Source organism: Ambystoma mexicanum, chromosome 12 (assembly GCF_040938575.1).
Source record: "Ambystoma mexicanum isolate Mex_15411 chromosome 12, UKY_AmexF1_1, whole genome shotgun sequence".
Classification (NCBI taxonomy): Eukaryota; Metazoa; Chordata; class Amphibia; order Caudata; family Ambystomatidae; genus Ambystoma; species Ambystoma mexicanum.
The window spans coordinates 4,391,625-4,410,940 of record NC_090936.1 but is presented as its reverse complement, the minus strand read 5'-3'; the positions used below and the strand labels follow the sequence as shown (position 1 = coordinate 4,410,940).

The 19,316-nt window shown below is 53.5% G+C and overlaps 1 protein-coding gene across 1 annotated transcript in view; it reads right to left on the bottom strand.

Annotated features, from left to right (window-relative positions):
* Positions 1–19,316, bottom strand: part of CAMK1D (calcium/calmodulin dependent protein kinase ID) — a 1,232,225-nt gene that overhangs the window by 42,801 nt on the left and 1,170,108 nt on the right. The window contains exon 9 of the mRNA XM_069627792.1: positions 7,464–7,551. Within this exon, the coding sequence (XP_069483893.1) occupies positions 7,464–7,551 (88 nt within the window). The remainder of the gene's footprint in view (positions 1–7,463; positions 7,552–19,316) is intronic.

The following is a 19,316-nucleotide window of genomic DNA, read 5'->3' as shown; positions in this document are numbered from 1 at the left end:
GCACATGGGACCTTCACCACTGATGGAGTCCTTGGGGGGGGCCGGGGTGGGGGGTTATGCGGGATTAGCACATGGGACCTTCACCACTGATGGAGTCCTTGGGGGGCGGGGGAGGGTTATGCAGGATTAGCACATGGGACCTTCACCACTGATGGAGTCCTTGAGGGGGTGAGGGAGGGTTATGCGGGATTAACACATGGGACCTTCACCACTGATGGAGTCCTTGGGAGGGCATGGGGGAGGGGGTTATGCGGGATTAGCACATGGGACCTTCACCACTGATGGAGTCCTTGGGGGGGGTTATGCAGGATTAGCACATGGGACCTTCACCAGTGATGGAGTCCTTGGGGGGGTGGTGGGGGAGGGTTATGCGGGATTAGCACATGGGACCTTCACCAGTGATGGAGTCCTTGGGGGGGGGGGAGGGTTATGCAGGATTAGTTGGGGTGGGGGTTATGCATGATTAGCACATGGGACCTTCACCACTGATGGAGTCCTTGGGAGGGCGGGGGTGCGGGGTTATGTGGGATTAGCACATGGGACCTTCACCACTGATGGAGTCTTTGGGAGCGGGGGGGGTTATGCGGGATTAGCACATGGGACCTTCACCACTGATGGAGTCCTAGGGAGGGGGGGGAGGGGGGGGTTATGCGGGATTAGCACATGGGACCTTCACTACTGATGGAGTCCTTGCGGGGGCGGGGGAGGGGGGTTATGCGGGATTAGCACATGGGACCTTCACCACTGATGGAGTCCTTGGGAGGGGGGGGTTATGCGGGATTAGCACATGGGACCTTCACCAGTGATGGAGTCCTTGGGAGGGGTGGGGGGTTATGCGGGATTAGCACATGAGACCTGCACCACTGATGGAGTCCTTGGGAGGGGGGGGTTATGCGGGATTAGCACATGGGACCTTCACCAGTGATGGAGTCCTTGGGAGAGGGGGGGTTATGCGGGATTAGCACATGGGACCTTCACCAGTGATGGAGTCCTTGGGAGGGGGAGGGTTATGCGGGATTAGCACATGGGACCTTCACCACTGATGGAGTCCTTGGGAGGGGGGGAGGGTTATGCGGGATTAGCACAAGGGACCTTCACCACTGATGGAGTCCTTGGGGGGGCGGGGGAGGGTTATGCGGGATTAGCATATGGGACCTTCACCACTGATGGAGTCCTTGGGGGGGGCGGGGGAGGGTTATGCGGGATTAGCACATGGGACCTTCACCAGTGATGGAGTCCTTGGGGGGGGCGGGGGGGGGTTATGCGGGATTAGCACATGGGATCTTCACCACTGATGGAGTCCTTGGGAGGGCGGGGGTGGGGGGTTATGCGGGATTAACACATGGGACCTTCACCACTGATGGAGTCCTTGGGAGGGGGGGGTTATGCGGGATTAGCACATGGGACCTTCACCACTGATGGAGTCCTTGGGAGGGCGGGGGAGGGTTATGCGGGATTAGCACATGGGCCCTTCACCACTGATGGAGTCCTTGGGAGGGGGAGGGTTATGCGGGATTAGCACATGGGACCTTCACCACTGATGGAGTCCTTGGGGGGCCGGGGGAGGGTTATGCGGGATTGGCACATGGGACCTTCACCACTGATGGAGTCCTTGGCGGGGCGGGGGAGGGTTATGCGGGATTAGCACATGGGACCTTCACCACTGATGGAGTCCTTGGGAGGGCGGCGGGGGTTATGCGCGATTAGCACATGCGACCTTCACCACTGATGGAGTCCTTGGGGGGGGCGAGGGAGGGTTATGCGGGATTAGCACATGGGACCTTCACCACTGATGGAGTCCTTGGGAGGACGGGGGAGGGTTATGCGGGATTAGCACGTGGGACCTTCACCACTGATGGAGTCCTTGGGGGGGTGAGGGGGGAGGGTTATGCAGGATTAGCACATGGGACCTTCACCACTGATGGAGTCCTTGGGGGGGCGGGGGAGGGTTATGCGAGATTAGCACATGGGACCTTCACCACTGATGGAGTCCTTGGGAAGGGGGAGGGTTATGCGGGATTAGCACATGGGACCTTCACCACTGATGGAGTCCTTGGGGGGGCGGGTGAGGGTTATGCGGGATTAGCACATGGGACCTTCACCAGTGATGGAGTCCTTGGGGGGGCGGGGGAGGGTTATGCGGGATTAGCACATGGGATCTTCACCACTGATGGAGTCCTTGGGAGGGCGGGGGTGGGGGGTTATGCGGGATTAACACATGGGGCCTTCACCACTGATGGAGTCCTTGGGAGGGGGGGGTTATGCGGGATTAGCACATGGGACCTTCACCACTGATGGAGTCCTTGGGAGGGGGAGGGTTATGCGGGATTAGCACATGGGACCTTCACCACTGATGGAGTCCTTGGGGGGCCGGGGGAGGGTTTTGCGGGATTGGCACATGGGACCTTCACCACTAATGGAGTCCTTGGGGGGCGGGGGAGGGTTATGCGGGATTAGCACATGGGACCTTCACCACTGATGGAGTCCTTGGGAGGGCAGCGGGGGTTATGCGCGATTAGCACATGCGACCTTCACCACTGATGGAGTCCTTGGGGGGGGCGAGGGAGGGTTATGCGGGATTAGCACATGGGACCTTCACCACTGATGGAGTCCTTGGGAGGGCGGGGGAGGGTTATGCGGGATTAGCACGTGGGACCTTCACCACTGATGGAGTCCTTGGGGGGGTGAGGGGGGAGGGTTATGCAGGATTAGCACATGGGACCTTCACCACTGATGGAGTCCTTGGGGGGGTGAGGGTTATGCGGAATTAGCACATGGGACCTTCACCACTGATGGAGTCCTTGGGGGGGCGGGGGAGGGTTATGCGAGATTAGCACATGGGACCTTCACCACTGATGGAGTCCTTGGGAGGGGGGAGGGTAATGCGGGATTAGCACACGGGACCTTCACCACTGATGGAGTCCTTGGGGGGGGTTATGCGGGATTAGCACATGGGACCTTCACCACTGATGGAGTCCTTGGGAGGGCGGGGGGGGGTTATGCGGGATTAGCACATGGGACCTTCACCAGTGATGGAGTCCTTAGGAGGAGGGAGGGTTATGCGGGATTCGCACATGGGACCTTCACCACTGATGGAGTCCTTGGGGGGGGAGGGTTATGCGGGATTAGCACATGGGACCTTCACCACTGATGGAGTCCTTGGGATGGCGGGGGGGTTATGCGGGATTAGCACACGGGACCTTCACCACTGATGGAGTCCTTGGGAGGGCGGGGGAGGGTTATGCGGGATTAGCACATGGGACCTTCACCACTGATGGAGTCCTTGGGAGGGGGGGAGGGTTATGCGGGATTAGCACATGGGACCTTCACCACTGATGGAGTCCTTGGGGGGGCGGGGGAGGGTTAATGCGGGATTAGCACATGGGACCTTCACAACTGATGGAGTCCTTGGGAGGGGGGAGGGTTATGCGGGATTAGCACATGGGACCTTCACCACTGATGGAGTCCTTGGGAGGGGGGGAGGGTTATGCGGGATTAGCACATGGGACCTTCACCACTGATGGAGTCCTTGGGAGGGGGGGAGGGTTATGCTGGTTTAGCACATGGGACCTTCACCACTGATGGAGTCCTTGGGAGGGGGGGAAGGTTATGCAGGATTAGCACATGGGACCTTCACCACTGATGGAGTCCTTGGGAGGGCGGGGGGGGTTATGCGGGATTAGCACATGGGACCTTCACCACTGATGGAGTCCTTGGGGGGGAGGGTTATGCGGGATTAGCACATGGGACCTTCACCACTGATGGAGTCCTTGGGGGGGTTATGCAGGATTAGCACATGGGACCTTCACCACTGATGGAGTCCTTGGGAGGGGGGGGCTGGGGGTTATGCGGAATTAGCACATGGGACCTTCACCAGTGATGGAGTCCTTGGGAGGGGGGAGGGTTATGCGGGATTAGCACATGGGACCTTCACCACTGATGGAGTCCTTGGGAGGGGGGGAGGGTTATGCGGGATTAGCACATGGGACCTTCACCACTGATGGAGTCCTTGGGAGGGGGGGGGTTATGCTGGTTTAGCACATGGGACCTTCACCACTGATGGAGTCCTTGGGAGGGGGGGAGGGTTATGCAGGATTAGCACATGGGACCTTCACCACTGATGGAGTCCTTGGGAGGGCGGGGGGGTTATGCGGGATTAGCACATGGGACCTTCACCACTGATGGAGTCATTGGGAGGGCGGGGGTGGGGGGTTATGCAGGATTAGCACATGGGACCTTCACCACTGATGGAGTCCTTGGGGGGGAGGGTTATGCGGGATTAGCACATGGGACCTTCACCACTGATGGGGTCCTTTGGGGGGGGGTTATGCAGGATTAGCACATGGGACCTTCACCACTGATGGAGTCCTTGGGAGGGGGGGGCAGGGGGTTATGCGGAATTAGCACATGGGACCTTCACCAGTGATGGAGTCCTTGGGAGGGGGGAGGGTTATGCGGGATTAGCACATGGGACCTTCACCACTGATGGAGTCCTTGGGAGGGGGGGTGGGTTATGCGGGATTAGCACATGGGACCTTCACCACTGATGGAGTCCTTGGGAGGGGGGGTTATGCGGGATTAGCACATGGGACCTTCACCACTGATGGAGTCCTTGGGGGGGAGGGTTATGCGGGATTAGCACATGGGACCTTCACCACTGATGGAGTCCTTGGGAGGGGGGGAGGGTTATGCGGGATTAGCACATGGGACCTTCACCACTGATGGAGTCCCTGGGAGGGCGGGGGGAGGGTTATGCAGGATTAGCACATGAGACCTTCACCAGTGATGGAGTCCTTGGGAGGGGGGGTTATGCGGGATTAGCACATGGGACCTTCACCACTGATGGAGTCCTTGGGAGGGGGTGAGGGTTATGCGGGATTAGCACATGGGACCTTCACCACTGATGGAGTCCTTGGGAGGGGGTGGGGTTATGCGGGATTAGCACATGGGACCTTCACCACTGATCGAGTCCTTGGATAAGCACATGGGACCTTCACCACTGATGGAGTCCTTGGGGGGGGGGGTTATGCAGGATTAGCACATGGGACCTTCACCACTGATGGAGTCCTTGGGGGGGGCGGGGGAGGGTTATGCGGGATTAGCACATGGGACCTTCACCACTGATGGGAGTCCTTGGGGGGGTTGGGGGGGGTTATGCGGGATTAGCACATGGGACCTTCACCACTGATGGAGTCCTTGGGGGGGAGCGGGAGGGGGGTTATGCGGGATTAGCACATGGGACCTTCACCACTGATGGAGTCCTTGGGGGGGCGGAGGAGGTTTATGCGGGATTAGCACATGGGACCTTCACCACTGATGGAGTCCTTGGGGGGGGAGGGTTATGCGGGATTAGCACATGGGACCTTCACCACTGATGGAGTCCTTGGGAGGGCAGGGGGGAGGGTTATGCAGGATTAGCACATGGGACCTTCACCACTGATGGAGTCCTTGGGAGGGCAGGGGGGAGGGTTATGCGGGATTAGCACATGGGACCTTCACCACTGATGGAGTACTTGGGAGGGGGGAGGGTTATGCGGGATTAGCACATGGGACCTTCACCACTGATGTAGTCCTTGGGAGGGGGGAGGGTTATGCGGGATTAGCACATGGGACCTTCACCACTGATGGAGTACTTGGGGGGGGTTATGTGGGATTAGCACATAGGACCTTCACCAGTGATGGAGTCCTTGGGGGGGCGGGGGAGGGTTATGCGGGATTAGCACATGGGACCTTCACCACTGATGGAGTCCTTGGGGGGGCGGGGGAGGGTTATGCGGGATTAGCACATGGGACCTTCACCACTGATGGAGTCCTTGGGGGGTTGGGGGGGAGTGGTATGCGGGATTAGCACATGGGACCTTCACCACTGATGAAGTCCTTGGGGGTTTGGGGGGGGAGGGTTATGCAGGATTAACACATGGGACCTTCACCCCTGATGGAGTCCTTGGGGGGGTGAGGGAGGGAGGGTTATGCGAGATTAGCACATGGGACCTTCACCATTGATGGAGTCCTTGGGGGGGCGATGGGGGGAGGGTTATGCGGGATTAGCACATGGGACCTTCACCACTGATGGAGTCCTTGGGGGGTTGGGGGGGAGGGTTATGCGGGATTAGCACATGGGACCTTCACCACTGATGGGGTCCTTGGGGGGTTGGGGGGGAGGGTTATGCGGGATTAGCACATGGGACCTTCACCACTGATGGAGTCCTTGGGGGGTTGGGGGGGAGGGTTATGCGGGATTAGCACATGGGACCGTCACCATTGATGGAGTCCTTGGGGGGGTGAGGGGGAGGGTTATGCGGGATTAGCACATGGGACCTTCACCATTGATGGAGTCCTTGGGGGGGCGGGGGAGGGTTAGGCGGGATTAGCACATGGGACCTTCACCACTGATGGAGTCCTTGGGGGGCGGGGGAGGGTTATGCGGGATTAGCACATGGGACCTTCACCACTGATGGAGTCATTGGGGGGGGGGCGGGGGAGGGTTATGTGGGATTAGCACATGGGACCTTCACCACTGATGGAGTCCTTGGGGGGGCGGGGGAGGGTTATGCGGGTTTAGCACATGGGACCTTCACCACTGATGGAGTCCTTGGGGTGGCGGGGGTGGGGGGTTATGCGGGATTAGCACATGGGACCTTCACCACTGGTGGAGTCCTTTGGGGGGAGGGTTATGCGGGATTAGCACATGGGACCTTCACCACTGATGGAGTCCTTGGGAGGGCGGGGTGGGGGCGGGGGTTATGCGGGATCAGTGCCTAAGGCCGAACACAGCCTGAATTATACCCGACCATGCCACGTGGAGGACTGCAGGATGCCCCAGTCACCTGGCCCAAGAAGCCATGATGCCAGTGCATACAGGATCTCTGTTCTCCAAACATGCCACTGTTGCCAAGGAGACCACTGCAGAACTGTGGCCACAGTGGCCAGGAGGCCACCATCAACTGCTTCTTCCCGTCACTGAGTCACATCACACAGGGATACAATATTACACCCACCACGCTCCTGAAGAAACCCCAGAAGGGGGTGATGCGGGTGCAGGTGAACTCACCCTCAGCTTGCACAGAAAGGGGTGATGCGGGTGAACGGAACTCACCCTCAGCTTACACAGAAGGGGGCGATGCGGGTGAAGGTGACCGTGAACTCACCCTCAGCTTACACAGACAGGGGCGATGCGGGTGAAGGTGACCGTGAACTCACCCTCAGCTTACACAGACAGGGGCGATGCGGGTGAAGGTGAACTCACCCTCCAATTGCACAGAAAGGGGCGATGCGGGTGAAGGTGAACTCACCCTCCACTTGCACAGAAAGGGGGGATGCGGGTGAAGATGAACTCACCCTCAGCTTGCACAGACAGGGGCAATGGGGTGAAGGTGAACTCACCCTCCACTTGCACAGAAAGGGGCAATGGGGGTGACGGTGAACTCACCCTGCACTTGCACAGAAAGGGGCAACTCACTTACCCTCCACTTGCTTTTCGCAAAGTTCTTTCGAATTTGCGCGCTGACCGATTCATGAATATTTTTGCATAACGCTGTATCGCCAGCTATCCTGAAACAGAAAAAAATACATTTTCAGGTTGTGTAGGAATTGAAAAATAAATACATTCCATAATTCACATATAAATGTTTCAAGAAGCGTCATTGGTGCAATAGAGCAAGCAGGGCAACAAGGTTTCACTTCAATGCAGTCCAATTTAGATGTTTTATCCCAATGTTAATGCAAACACTAACAATTAAAGTAAGGATCTTGAATGGATTCCTAATTATAGCTTTTAATCAACCTTAAAGATAGCAAGAGGTCAGGTTTAGTTTCTCAGAGGTCAGTCACCTTGGCAACAGATGATATGTGTCTGAAGCGTATCTGAGGGGTGTGCAGGGGTGCAGTGCTGGGTGCCCTTGCAGCCAGAGTCACACAATGCCAAGCCACATCTGTCTGGGTGTCCATGGTGCCTGGCATTGCACGAGTAGTAAACACATTCCAAAGGGCACCCCTGATCTCCGAAGAGATGCTTTTGTGGCAGTGTCCAGGACTGCAACGGGGCACAGAGCACTGCGGCATTACAGAAACTTTGCACCGATGCAAGTGCAATTAGCCCCAGGGCAAATAAAACACACCCATTCAATGCATTTTGCACCAGAGCCAAGGACTAAGACTAAGGCGATTTGCTCTGGTGCAAAAATACATTGAAAGAATATGCAGTCGCACCAGTGCAAAGTGTCAGTAATAGCACATTTGGGCCCGATTCATGGAAAAGGTGTCCAGTAAAAGGGTCGAATTCAAAAGGGTTGAATTCAATACATTCGACTCAAAAGGACCGAGAAAAAAAATGATTGAATGCCTTTTTTAAATGTATTATTTTTTGTGTCCTTGGTATAGGTTAAATTTGTGGTTTTTGCCCAAAAAACAGGGTTTGAGGGGCCGGAGGCACAAAAAAAAAAGTTTGTTAGATTTTTTTTTCCGGTCCTTTGATTCTAACAATTGCATTTCGAAACTTTGTATTCGATCCTTTCACCCTAAACCATGGAAAATAGTGCATAGATCCCGCAAAGGTCACGCAGCGAGATCGATTTTGCGTGTCCCTGCGCACAGAAGTTCTTGTGTGCGCTCCACGTATCCATGGAATGTTGTCTGCAAAGTAACCCTATGCACAAATCTGGAACGGCCCTGAACACACCCCCCCCCAATCCCTCACAAAGCAGTAGCTACCTGTGAGCGCTCCTCGGCCGTGAACTCATGCACCCAGGCACTCCTGCGTGGGGTCCTCTGCAACCAAGCCAGCACCCTCTTTTCCTTTGCAGCTGGAGAACAGGTGCAAGTGGATCTAGGTCACCTGGCCTAAGCCCCGCCCACCTGGTGCCTTCCTGGTTGCCACTCTTTTCCCCCACTTAGCAAGCCCCGCCCACCTGGTGCCTTCCTGCTTGCTGCTCTTTTCCCTACCCTACTAAAGGAGCCCTTCTGCCTCTTTTCCTTTGCAGCTGGGTTGCAGGGCAAGTGGATCTAGGTCACCTGGCCTAAGCCCCGCCCACCTGGTGCCTTCCTGGTTGCCACTCTTTCACCACTTAGCAAGCCCCGCCCATCTGGTGCCTTCCTGGTTGCCGCTCTTTTTCACCACTTAGCAAGCCCCGCCCACCTGGTGCCTTCCTGGTTGCCACTCTTTCACCACTTAGCAAGCCCCGCCCATCTGGTGCCTTCCTGGTTGCCGCTCTTTTTCACCACTTAGCAAGCGCCGCCCACCTGGTGCCTTCCTGGTTGCCGCTCTTTCACCACTTAGCAAGCCCCGCCCACCTGGTGCCTTCTTGCTTGCCGCTCTTTTCCCTACTTAAGGAGCCCTCCTGCCTCTTTTCCTTTGCATCTGAGGAGCTTCTGCAATTGTATTCATGCTCCCCTTTGCTTCTCCACTCTTTTTGACTGCTTACTCACTGTTCTCTCCTCCTATCCCTTATCCCTTTTCCTATCTCCTCCCCTTACTTTCGTCTATGCACTTACTCTATCAGAATTGGACCAAGTATGATAGCAACCTCGTCTGTCTCCTCCCACCTCCCCTTACTGCCCCCCCACCCCCTCCAGCACTATCTGAAATGTCGTCAGGCCGAGTACGATAGTTAATTTCACATCCATACTGTTCATGGCCTGTAAGAATGTAATTGTATTTTCCCTTGTTCCTTCCCTTGCCTTGAAGCGCTTTGAAACACGTTGTGTATATGCGCTATATAAATAAACGATCATATATATCACCCTGGTGCGATTGCGTGGGGTCCCCCGTAATTGTTAACAGCACCCCGACAACATTTGTAACATTTCCCATAGCTCAAGTAATTACCCGGACAATCTGCGTCCGAACCCTGTAAATCACATCTGCACCCCGCTACACTGCTTACATGCACCACAAACTTTGATAAGAACCCTGACTGCGTGCACGCTTCCCTAAATCCAAGTTCCGTTCTTACCTTTACGCAGTGAATCCTATGCGCAGGGGTCTTTATGCCTGCCTTCGGGTGTCAGTTGACTCGCCAGCTTTGCGTGGTGATTTCCCTAATGTGAAGTTTCACAGCCACATCCATGAATACGCATGGTTCAGCGCAGTTGGGCCGTGCGATTGACTCGTGTGGGCCGTCTTTGACACGCCCAAATGTTGCCGCGTTCTTCCTCTTTCTGCATGTTCCACCCCCTGCTTTGAGCTCTGAGTACTCCCAACCTACCCTCTGCATGGAGACTCGTGCAATGTGCTCGACTGCACGCAGTGACGCGCAGGACCTGCACGAAGGCCCACAGTGTACAGATTTTTCCTGCAAAGTCGATTCCATGAATCGACAAAGGGGGTTTTGCGTGAAGAATGGCACACAAAGTCCCGATTCTGCCCCTGCAAATAATTCCATGAATCCGGCCCATGGCCTTTTCAAGCGCATGCCTGCATTGCTATTTCCACTCCCTTTTCTTATATTTTCACTTCTGAACTGGAGTTGAAAAATGCTATGTAAGGCAGTGTCCGTTTAAGGTCTGTCGCTTACAACATTTTCAGCGAGAGCTAGAGAAGCAGCAGCCACCCGGCGGTCTCACGTCAACAACTCAACCACCGCGCAGAGCAGCCGGGGAAGACCAGCACACTTGCGCATGAAACCCTAGACCACCACGGAGGATTACCAGCAGGAGGGAAGAAGTGGCAGCAGATTGTGGTGGCAATTTGTGACGCAGGTGACGTATTTATTTATTTATTTGCTACTTAGATTTCATTAGCAGGGGAGGAATTTATTTATTTCCTAAAGTAACATAATAATGCAATAAGCACAAAGTGAGTTATAAAAGAACAAATGACTTACCTCTCAGTAATGTTCCTTCTGATGGATGTTCCTGCCATGGATTCCTCATCTATGAACATCTTATCCCAGCGCAGCTCTTCTTCTGAAACTTTTTTTCTGCTGCCAGGGGGTCGCAGCGCGACTCTTTGTTGGTTCTGTCTGACGCCACTTCTCGCCATGCACCAAATATGACATTGGGGCCAATAAATATAGCGGCCACGTGCCCCATGGCCTCAGATCCACCCTTTTTCCCTAGTGCTCTGAAACTGAGGGACCATAGAATCGAGGGTGTACTAGCTTCCCGCAAAAGGGGCAGGTAAGGGGGTCTCGAGGAAGGGTGGCAGGAACATCCATCAGAAAGAACACTAAAGAGAGGTAAGTAATTTGTTCTTCTAGTGGATTCTCTCCTGGATTCCTTCCTTCGACAGATCCCTCATCTATGAGAGACTCCCAAATCAGTATTTAATCTGGAGGAGGGAAGATGCAAGGACACTGCTAAGACCAGAAAACCCTGGAGGATTGCCCTACCAAAACGGGCGTCCTGACCCGCAAGGGAATCCAAGCAGTAATGCTTATCGAACGTGTGCAGTGATGCCCACGTAGTTACCGGGCAAATGTCCAGGACAGGGACTCCCCTCTGCAGGGCAGAGGTGGCAGACACTCCACTGGTAGAAGGATTTCCAAGACCCTCAAGCACATCCTTCCGAGTCAGATAGTAGAATTCTGAGATCCCGAGAATGATCCACCTGGACAGTGTCTGTTTGGTCACAGCCCTGCCAGGACTAGCACAAGCGTAACCAACGAAAAGCTGGTCATCCTTCCTAGCCTCTCTAGTACGAGAGATGTAGAACTTCAGGGCCCGTACCGGGTCCAGTCCATGGAATTTTTCCTCTGCCTTGGAAGGGTGGGGCGGAGGAAAAAACACAGGAAGATGGATCTTCTGAGATGGAAATTTGAGACCACCTTCGGCGGAAAGGAGGGTCTCACTCTCAACATCACCTTCTCTTTGGAAAAAAACAAATAGGGAGGAAACACAGAATGCCTGAAGCTCACTCACCCGTCTCGCGTAAGTGATGGCAACCAGGAAAATCATCTTAAGGGTGAGCAACCTAATAGAACTCCATTCACGCCACTATCCAATCTTGGATGGCAGAAAACTGGCTATGCCTCAATACTGAGAAAACCGAACTTCTGCTTATTGGATCCCCGTCCACCCTGGACAGGTTGGACAAGCAATACAGCTCCTTCACCATTGATAACATCCCTATCCTAGTCTCTCAAACAGTCAAAACCCTTGGTGTTTACCTGGATCCGAACCTGACCATGGACAGGCAGGTCAATGCTATAGCTTCCGCCGCAGCCTACCACTCTAAAAACTGCTCAATGCCGTGAGGCCATATCTCTCCCAACAGAACTGCCTCACTATCGCCAGAACAATAATCGGCTCAAGGCTTGACTACTGCAATGCCCTACTCATAGGAACAACAGGGAAAAACCTTGCTAAACTACAACTGGTTCAGAACAACGCCCTTAGGGCCGCCACCGGTACTTCACGCAGGGACCATATCTCAGGTCTCAGAAAACAAGTCCACTGGCTCCCAGTCAAGGAAATAATCATATTAAAAACCCTTGCCCTGAGGCACAAATGCCTCCATGACATGCCCCACCTTACCTTGTCCAAAGGATCGTCAAACCCTGCACCACCAGGCCAGCCAGAACAGCATATGCCAACATGATTACTGCTCCAAAAACTAACAAAGCACGTGCTGGTGGCACCAGCTTCCCCACCCTGGCTGCCACCCACTGGAACGCCTTACCACCACACCTCAGGCTAATTGAATCCCATGGTGCCTTTCCTAAGGCCATAAAAACCAAGCTCTTTGTGTAAACCTGCAGGCCCTACGTTCACATACTAAACAATCTGTATGTTTACTTTTGCTAATGTATGTACCAACTTGCCTGTAACATGTAATTTCAAGACTACTTGCTGGGCGGCTTCTTGTAACCCTTAAATAGGCCTTCTTATGATCTGTTTTAAGTGTCTCAATGCCCATGAGCTGTAGAGTGCTCTACAAATGTGAAAAATAAAAATAAGAAGAGGAATGGAGGGGCTGAAACAGAGCACCCATAAGAAATGTTAGAACTAAATTTAAATCCCATGCCGGAACCACAAACTGGTGGGGAGGAAACCGATTACACAAATCCCACAAGAACTGCATAACAGTGGGGATTGTGAAAAACAAGCCATGTTCTGGGGACCTCGTGACACAAAAATGGCGGGGAGGTAACCCTTCACAGTGCCAATCTGCAGGCCCGCTTGGGCCACAGAAGCAGAAAATCCAGCACAGGGCACAGAAGACAGGATAAAGGATCCAGGTCCCTCTCCCAACACCAGATCGAAAATGTACGTCTCCTGCAGGCATAAATAGATTTTGTAGCGGGCCTCCAAGCTGAAAGGAGCACATCGAGGATGTCATCGGACAAGTCACACTCCTTGTATCTCAGCCTCTCAGTAGCCAAGGATGAAGGCTGCTGAGGTTTGGGTGGAGGACCCGCCCGTCCCATTGGGAGAGCAAGTCGACTCTCCTCGGAAGACGCCAGGGACGGCAGATGGACTTGTCCAGCAACTCTGGATACCACGTTCTCTGGGCCCAGTCTGGGGTGATCAGGATCATCGTAGTTTCGAATAGGGGCAATCTCCTGAGAACCAGCGGAATGACCGGGATTGAGAGGAACGCATAAAGGAGGTTGAAAGTCCGCTCAACTGTCAGTGCGTCCTGCAAAGCTCCCTGACAAGGACACAAGGAAATTCCCTGGAGCAGAACAACTCGCACTTCCTGCTGGACTGGAAGCAAAGAGGTCCACTTTAGGAGATCCCCACCAAAAGAAGGTCTTCTTGAGAACTTCCTGACAGCGCTCCCACTCATCGGAGGCCAAAGTCTATCGGCTCAAGGCATCCGCTGTGACATTCTCTCATCCAGCCAGATGAACCACCAACAGAGAGACACACTTTGCTCCGGAACCCTGAAACTGTTTAATTGCTTCTGTGCACAGAGGCACAGACCCTATGGTACCTTGTATGTTGAGGTAGTGCATGGCCACAGTGTTGCCCATCAGAATCAGCACAGTCTTGCGCTTCACGGAGGGTGGGAAAGCGACCAGGGAAAGCCTGATCGCCCTCAACTCCAGCAAGTTGATATGTTCCTGAGATGTCGCAGGAGCCCACAGCCTGCTCACTGTCAGGTTTGACAGTTGAGCACCCCAGCCAGTCAGAGATGTGTCTGTGACCACTGTCACCTGGGGCCAAGGTTAACAAAACAACGTGCCTCTCAGCAAGTTCTTCCACATGGCCCACCACGCGAGATCCTGGGCCATCTAGCGGGAAACCTGCACAGAAGCCACTAAAGCGATGCACAGCCTCTCATCCGGCACCACTGAGATGAAGGAGACCATGATGCACAGAAGTCGCAGGAAAGCAAAGGCACAGACTTGTTCCTGTAATCGGAGGACATTGACCATCTAAAAGATATCCACCACTCGATCCTCGGGCGGGAAAGCCCTGCCCAGGTGAGTATCCAAGACTGACCCGATAAATCGGAGACACCGGGACGGAGGATCCTGAGACTGTTATGACTTTCAGGGAAAAGCTCAAACTGTGCAAAAAAGTGGATGTGAGGAGCAGATGCTCCAACAGTAGTTCCGGAGAGCAAGCTCGGATGTGGCAGTCATCCAGGTAGGGAAAGACATGTATACCTTCCCTCCTGAGCTGAGCTGCTACTACTGCCAGAGCTTGGTGAAAATCCTGGGGGTCGACAAAAGACCAAAACAGCAGGACTTTGAAATGGTAATGATGTTGGCCCACTAGGAACCTTTGGTACTTCCAGTGCTTTTGATGAATCATCACATAGAAGTAGGAGGGAAACGATTCCTAGTCATTTCATCAAAACTGAAGCATCGAAATGCCAAACCATCGAAATCAAAGCAACGTTTACCAATGCATCGACAGGCTCTATTACATATAAAAGTGCTTTTCCATCGAAACCAGTCCATCGAAAATATAAATGGACTGGTTTTAACGGAAATGCACTTTTACATGTAAAAGATAGCATTTCAATGCATTTTTTTGTAACGTTAAAACATCACATGGAGCTGTCCAGTGCTGATTTCAGCACTGACCCGCTCCTTGTAACGTTTTAATGTTTTTTTGGTATATTGGGGGTGGGGGTGGGGAAGGGGTTCCCTCGTCCCCAGCCCCCACCAACCTCCACGCCCACCCCCCAACCCTAACCCTAATCCTAATGTAACTCTTAATGTTATCCTAGCCCCAACCCTAACCATAACCCTAGCCCCAACCCTAATGTAACCCTTAATCTAACCCTAACCCTAACCCTAATGTAACCCTTAATGTAACCCTAACCCCAGTTTCGATTATACCATCGAATTATAGTCAATGAAAAGATCATTCAATGGTAGTGCTTTTCGTTGAATATAATTTGATGGTGTGGCATTAGATGGAATGGGTTTAGATGAATTGACTAGATACCAAGGGAAACCAAAAAGTCCTGCAGATCGAGGGCTTGCAGGATCTGGGCTAGAGTAGGAACAACTTCAGCAGCCGCAGATCCAGAATTGGGCACAATCTTACGTCCTTCTTTGGCACCAGAAATTAGGTGAAGTACAACCCTCTTCCTCAGTCTCAGCGTGGAACCAGTTAAATCACGCTTTTTGCCAGAGGCTGACAGACCTCCTCTAGGAGGATGGGGTCTAGAGCCAAGGGCGTGGACAGAGGACCGTGGTCCGGTAGGCGGTGGAGAAACAGGAGGCAATAACCCTGACAGATGACGTGTAGGCCCCAAGCGTTGGATGTGGTCTCTGACCATTCCGTGCTGAACAAGGAACGCCTCCCTCCTACCGGTGACGAGTGAACAAGCCCGTCACTGGGATTTGGGGCCCTGGGGAGCGGAGGGAACAGTGGCTGCTGCAACCCCTCCCCGCTGGGTACTTCTTCCTCCACCTCTCGAGAAGCACCTGCCTTGGCCCCTTCCCGGGGCAGGTTTGTACGGCCTCTTTGAGCAAAGGTAGGAAAGGGGAGAAAACCCCTGCTACGACAGGAGGACTGTGTGGCAGGCTGCTGGACTGCAAACCCTAAGGATTTAGCAGTTGCCTTAGACGACTGGACCTTCTGGAGGGCGTCATCAGCCTTAGCTCCGAAAAGGTTGTGCCTGTCAAAAGGCATGTCCAATAGCCTCGGCTGAACATCAGCCGCAAACCCTGATGTTCATAGCCAAGAATTGTGCCTGGCCACCATGCTTCTGGCCATGGACCTGCCCATGCAGTCCGCCATGTGCCGACCAGATTGCAGCATCTGCCGTGCCGCTTCCTTGCCGTCCGAGACCAAGGACAGGAAAGCATCTCATCTCTCCCTCTGGGATGTACTCTACTACATTGGCTACTGATGACCGGAGGCCGAAAGAGAATTTTGCCATCGCACAAGAGGCGTTTGTATCTCACAGCGTTAGACTGTCTGAGGCAAACACCTTCTTTGCCCATGCATCCAACCTCTTACTCTCTACTATCTGGTGGGAAGGGATAGAAAGGTAGAGGTCTTCAGGCTCGCCATTGTGGCCTTGTAACTCCATTTCTCCAGCATTGGTATCTTTCATAGATTCACATGCTGTGAATATTCCCTGTCATCAGGCTGGAAAGCCTCAGTAACATAGAGCAGCTTAAACCTAAACTGAAAACTTTCAGTCACTTTTGTGCTGAGATTTGGCAAGCGCATGTGAGTGGCAGTCAAAGCCAAAAGATGAGCCATGCGGGGTAGTTGGGAGGGTGGCATGTGAGTCTATGAAAGATATGAATGCTGGAGAACTGGAGTTACAACTAAGTAACTAATTCCTTCTTCAGCATTGGATCTTTCATAGATGAACATGCAGTGAATAGATTGAAAGCAGTATTAAAATACATAAGGGCAGAGGCAAGCTCCCAGCATAACTTACCACTGGAGACGTACCCACCTCACACAGAAAAGGTTCTGCAGAACAGATTGGCCAACTCTAGACTCTCCTGCGGAATCTCTGTCGACACAGTAGAACCTGGTGAATATATGCACCGATCTCCAGGTGGCTGTGCGGATTCTGGAGAGGAAAGCAGTGATTGCTGCCACTGCTCTGGTGGAGTGAGCCCAGGGGTCTGCTGGGAAGCGGCCTGCCAGCCTGTTAAGGGCTGAATGAGATGCAGGCTACAATCCATCTTGAAATGGAGGACTTTGAGTGAGCCTTCCTGGGTCCAAATGAAACAAACAGTTGAACTGTTGTACGCAATGACTTAGTACGAGCCAAATAGTACTTGAGGGTGTGCAATACATCCAGCATGTACAGAGCCTGCTCCGCTGGAGACGTTGGGGTGCCAAAGAACGAGGGCAAAACCACCTTCTGATTGAGATGGAAAGAGGATGGCACCTTAGGGATGAAGGTCGGGTTAGAACGTAGAATAGCCTTGTTCTTGTGAAACGTCAAATGGGGCTGTTCTGAGGAAAACGCCTGGATTTCACCCACTCGTCTGGCCGAAGTTATTGCCACCAAGAATGCTGTTTTACAGGAAAGATGTTTAATGGATACTTGGTGCATGGGCTCGAAAGGCAGCTTCATGAGTATTGCGTGTAGCACATTTAGCTCCCCTGCTGGCGCTGGGCCTTGCGGTTGTACCTGGAGATTGCCAACAGGTGCACCTTAATGCAACAAGCCAGGAACAATAGATAAGGCAACAGATCCTTAGGCCGGATGGTCTGAGGTCGTAGTTAATGGTTCCTGCACCATACCTGAAAACTTTTGAACTTGCTTTTGTAGTACTTCAAGGTGGATGGAGCTCTTCCCTGGACCAGGACCTCCTGGCAGTCTTGCAGAAGGGGCAGAGTTCAGAATTCTAAGAACACAGAAGCCAGGCTATCGGATTGAGCGAGGTCAGGTCGTGGTGTAGCACCGCCCCCCCCCCCCCTGGATCCCAGACGGTGCAGCTTATTTTGTGCCGCTGACGAGAGGGCAAGGGGGTCAGAGTACCAAAACTGTCTCGGCCACGCAGGGGCCACTAATATCAGTTTGCACCGATGCAGTCTGAAGGCGTGGAGGACTCGAGGCACCAGAGAAACCTCTCTTGACATGGAAACGCAAAGGCTTCCCCCAAGCTCTCTGAATGGGGGAAGTGGCTGGCAAAGGTCTTGCAGTGACTGTTCTCGTAGGGGGCAAAAAGGCCAATCTCTGGAATGCCCCATGTCTGAAACAACAGGTGAAGCTGGTTGTTGTGCAGTTACTACTCGTGACAAGAGTGCAACTCCCTGCTGAGGGAGGCTGCCAGAGTGTTCTGAATCTCCTGTAGATGGAGGGGAATGAGAAACATGCCCTGCTGTATAGGCCAAAGTTAGGAGGGGGAAGAAAGACGTCAGGGCCTAAAAAATCACCCGTAGCTCCAGTAGGTTGCTGTGCTGGCCCTTTTCCTCCTCCGGCCAAAGGCCTCTGGTGTGTTGGTCCTGACAGTGAAGCATCTGTTGTGACGGTGGCCTAATGGTCCGGCAACCTCAAGGGATCGACTTGCAGCAGATGTTCACTCACTGACCACGATTGAAGGCTGCGCCTGAAAACTGGTGTCAGAGCAATGCGGTCGTCCTAGGACCCTAAGGCTTGGATCCAGTGGGCAAACAGGAATTCCTGCACTGCCCTCACTGCCCTCGTGTGTAACTGGCTGCTACGTGTACCTTTTCCAGAAGAGATGTCACCCTTTCGTATGAGGGCCTGGCAGTGCAGGTCTGGGTGTCGAGTCGTGCTCCGAGATAGAGTGCCTGTTGCAATGGAACCAGGCACAACTTTGGGAAGTTGATGGAGAAACCCAGCCGCTGTAGACAGTGGATGGTGGCAGCAGTTTTGGTTTCTGCCAGCTGATAGGAGGGGGCTTTTAACAACCAGTCATCTTTATACGGGTAGACATGAACTCCCCTCCGTCAGAGGTGCATCACGACTGGGGCAAGGCATTAGGTAAACACCTGTGGAGCAGACCGCAGGCTGAATGGAAGGGCCTTGAACTGATAAAGTACTCCTGCCAACACAAAGCATTGGTATCGCCGGTGTGAGAATAGGGTTGATAAAGTAGGCGTCCTCGAGGTCAAGTGACGCCAAAAATTCTCATTGTTGTAGCTGGGACAACACCTGCTACAGTGTGACCGTGAGGAACGTTAGTGCCTTTAGGAACTTGTTGAGCACCTTGAGATCTAATATGGGCCTCCAACCCCCTGGCTTGCTGTGCAGAGACTTAATCTTACCAGGAAGTAGCCGGAGTATACTCCTCTGCCCAGCTCCTCCTTTGGAACCTTCTGCACTGCTCCTTTTAGCTGCAGAGCTCGTACTTCCTATAGCAAAAGGTGCCACAACTTTTCTGGTTTGTGTGCAGGAGGAATGTCGGGTGATAAGTCCTCGAACTCCAGTGAGTGGCCCTGCTAGAGGAGGGATAGCACCCATTTGTCGGGTT